A 2,967-nucleotide genomic window follows, 5' to 3' on the forward strand; every position below is an offset into this window, starting at 1 on the left:
CAGTAGAATGTTAAGAGTCGATTTAAGAGACTAAAATATTACGAGTTTTATTTTAACGGTAAGTTTTTTGAGTTGAAATGGAAAGATATGACTGTGTGGTGTCAAGTTAGTTTTTCTTAAATTAAAAAAATAACTATATTTAATTTATGTAAATAAGAAAACCAAACAAGACCTTGAAAAAATTGACTTAAATAAAAAAAAGTTAAGACTTTCTCTCTCCTATGTTTGAATATAAATACGTTCATAGTTTCTTGTTTTCAACCACTGGCTTTACTGCTTCATGCAATATTTCTGGAGAGAGAACAATCAGTCAACCGCCGTGAGAGACCGGACCTGACCGCCTGACCGGAGCTGACTTCCGGACCGGACCGGACCGACTGATCCTGACCTCATATTATGCAGATGCAGCAGGTCAGTAGTAATAATGTTGTTTTTATATATTTAATTAGTTGTAATCGAATCTTTTTTTGAAATTTATAATCTTTTTTGAAATATTATATTATATTCACATGCAAAATCATATATATCAGCAGATTCAAGTGCTCGAAACAAGTTACGGCGGCGCCGGCGACGGCTCCGATCATTTCGATGACGACGGTCGCCCTAAAAGAACCGGTAACAAAAAAAATGAAAATACTTAAATCACGGAAATTTGTTTATAACCCTAAATAAGATATATATATTTATGGAAAATTTGTACTGGGATTTTTGAAAAATATAATAATTATTTATTTATCAAATCTTAATCTTAGTTAAACCTACATTTTTATCTTTGTAATTTTTTTAGGAACTCTATGGACGGCAAGTGCTCATATAATAACGGCGGTGATCGGCTCCGGCGTACTTTCATTGGCATGGGCGGTTGCTCAGTTGGGATGGATTGCCGGTCCGATTGTTATGTTGATGTTCTCTTTGGTCATTTATTATACATCATGTCTTCTCGCCGATTGTTACCGGTCCGGCGACCCTTTAACCGGCAAGAGAAATTACACTTATATGGATGTAGTCAGATCTAATCTCGGTAAGGATGATGATATATAGATTGATTGATCAACAACCCTTTATCAATCTTTAATTAATTTTCTGATTCAATTTTGAATTTAATTTTTGTAGGTGGGTCGAAGGTACAGATATGTGGAATCATACAGTATGTGAATCTTTTTGCAATTGCAATTGGATTCACCATTCTCACATCAAAAAGCATGTTGTAAGTTCATAATTCATTTCATTTCATTTCATTTGAATTCTGAAAGGTTTTGTGTAATCTCTGGATGATATATATTGTTTGTGTATATAGGTCTCTTCATCGATCTGAGTGTTTGAGTAAGGGAGGTAGCACTAGAAGTTGTGAGAGCTCTACCATTCCATACATGGTCTTGTTTGGTGTGATTGAGATTTTTCTATCACAAATACCTGGTTTTGACCAGATTTGGTGGTTATCAATAGTGGCAGCTGTTATGTCTCTAACTTACTCATCAATTGGAGTTGGTCTTGCAATTTCTAAAGTTGCAGGTAATTAATTAATTACCCAATTCGATTTACTTACTTGTTGTGATCGTGTATTTCAATATGGGATGGGATGACATTGGATCTAGGTTTATTTATTTGTTTGTTTGTTTGTTTGTTTGTTCATGTTGATGAATTAATAAAGCCAATGGAACATGGAAAGGTAGCTTAACTGGACCAACTCTTTCGAGTATGAGTGAAATAGACAGGGTATGGAGGGTCTTTCAAGCTCTAGGAGACGTTGCATTTTCCTTCTGCTATGCTCTCATTCTCATCGAAATTCAGGTAGAAATTAACTAACTTATAACTCTTTTTAAAGATTTTGATCATTTCATTTGAATAACATGATTATGATATTTTGAAACAGGACACAATTAGATCACCACCATCAGAAGCAGTGAAGAAGGCAAACCTGGACACAGATGAATCGCCACCATCAGAAGCAGTGACAATGAAGAAGGCAAACCTGATAAGCACTGTAGTGACAACAGGTTTCTACATGTTATGCGGATGCATGGGCTATGCTGCTTTTGGAGACCAAACTCCAGGAAACCTCTTAACAGATTCGGGTTTTGGGAAACCAATCTGGCTAGTAGACATAGCCAACATTGGAATTATAATTCATATAGTGGGAGGTTATCAGGTTTTCGTCCAACCCCTGTTTGCATTCGTGGAGAAATGGATATTAACAAAATGGCCCCGAAATAAGCTTGCTTCCATGGAAATACCCATCCGAATTCCGGGTTTAAAAGCCTTCAAACTGAACATGCTCCGGGTAGTCTGTCGCAGTTCTTTGGTTGTAATGTCTACTTTCATTGCTATGTTGGTTCCTTTCTTCAACGAGATATTGGGTATAACAGGGGCCTTTGTGTTCTGGCCTTTGTCGGTATACTTCCCAACAGAGGTTTATATTGCGCAAAAGAAGATTCCGAGATGGGGATTGAAATGGATTGGTTTGCAGATAATGAGCCTTGCTTGTTTGATGATATCGATTGCTGCTGGTGCTGGTTCTGTTGCTGGTGTTGTTAAGAATCTTAAGACTTATAAGCCATTCAATCTTAAAGCTTAGTTAATCATTTAATTAAAGCTCTCATGTCTCTTATGTTACTTAATTAGCATCAAGAAAACACACAAAGAGGTGGAAAAAAATGGTTTAATTACCTTCCACTGGCTTTAGTAGTGATGGAGAATAACAAAAACATTTGCATCAATTTTATATTGTTCTTCAACTTATTTTTCTTTCTTATTATTATGTACAAAATCTTATTTGGGGTGCCATGTTTGGTAGAAATTACTTCACATTCATATTGTATTAACTTTTTTTATCTCAACAATTAGTTTTACTTGGAAGACAAAAAGTTTCAAGTTTGATTTCAAATAAAACGATTTGATTACACCAAAAACAATGTCTTGCTTGGATTCTCGATTTCATATAAAAATATTTAACTTAAATCTGAAAAT

General features: G+C 35.2%; 1 protein-coding gene across 2 annotated transcripts; it reads left to right on the plus strand.

The window, feature by feature from the left end:
* The first annotated feature begins 276 nt into the window (after positions 1–276).
* On the plus strand, positions 277–2,745 carry LOC124920276 (amino acid permease 4-like). 2 transcript variants are annotated; one of them, XM_047460725.1, is made up of 7 exons: positions 277–411; positions 531–615; positions 788–1,021; positions 1,114–1,207; positions 1,298–1,512; positions 1,652–1,791; positions 1,874–2,745. In XM_047460725.1, exons 1-7 carry the CDS (start codon positions 397–399, stop codon positions 2,573–2,575), a joined length of 1,485 nt encoding a protein of 494 aa, XP_047316681.1. In that variant the 5' UTR covers positions 277–396; the 3' UTR covers positions 2,576–2,745. The 2 variants fall into 2 exon arrangements, with proteins under 2 accessions (XP_047316681.1, XP_047316682.1); XM_047460726.1 differs by having other exon boundaries at positions 388–411; positions 534–615.
* The last annotated feature ends 222 nt before the right edge of the window (positions 2,746–2,967 follow it).

The sequence above is a fragment of the Impatiens glandulifera genome, chromosome 1 (assembly GCF_907164915.1).
Source record: "Impatiens glandulifera chromosome 1, dImpGla2.1, whole genome shotgun sequence".
Taxonomy (NCBI): domain Eukaryota; kingdom Viridiplantae; phylum Streptophyta; class Magnoliopsida; order Ericales; family Balsaminaceae; genus Impatiens; species Impatiens glandulifera.

What these genes read in the sequence shown, in the direction of transcription:
- LOC124920276 (XM_047460725.1), top strand. An exon ending in TGTAGTCAGATCTAATCTCG is followed by an intron (nt 1,022 to 1,113) that starts GTAAGGATGATG and finishes TAATTTTTGTAG; the next exon opens with GTGGGTCGAAGGTACAGATA. An exon ending in TGCAATTTCTAAAGTTGCAG is followed by an intron (nt 1,513 to 1,651) that starts GTAATTAATTAA and finishes GAATTAATAAAG; the next exon opens with CCAATGGAACATGGAAAGGT.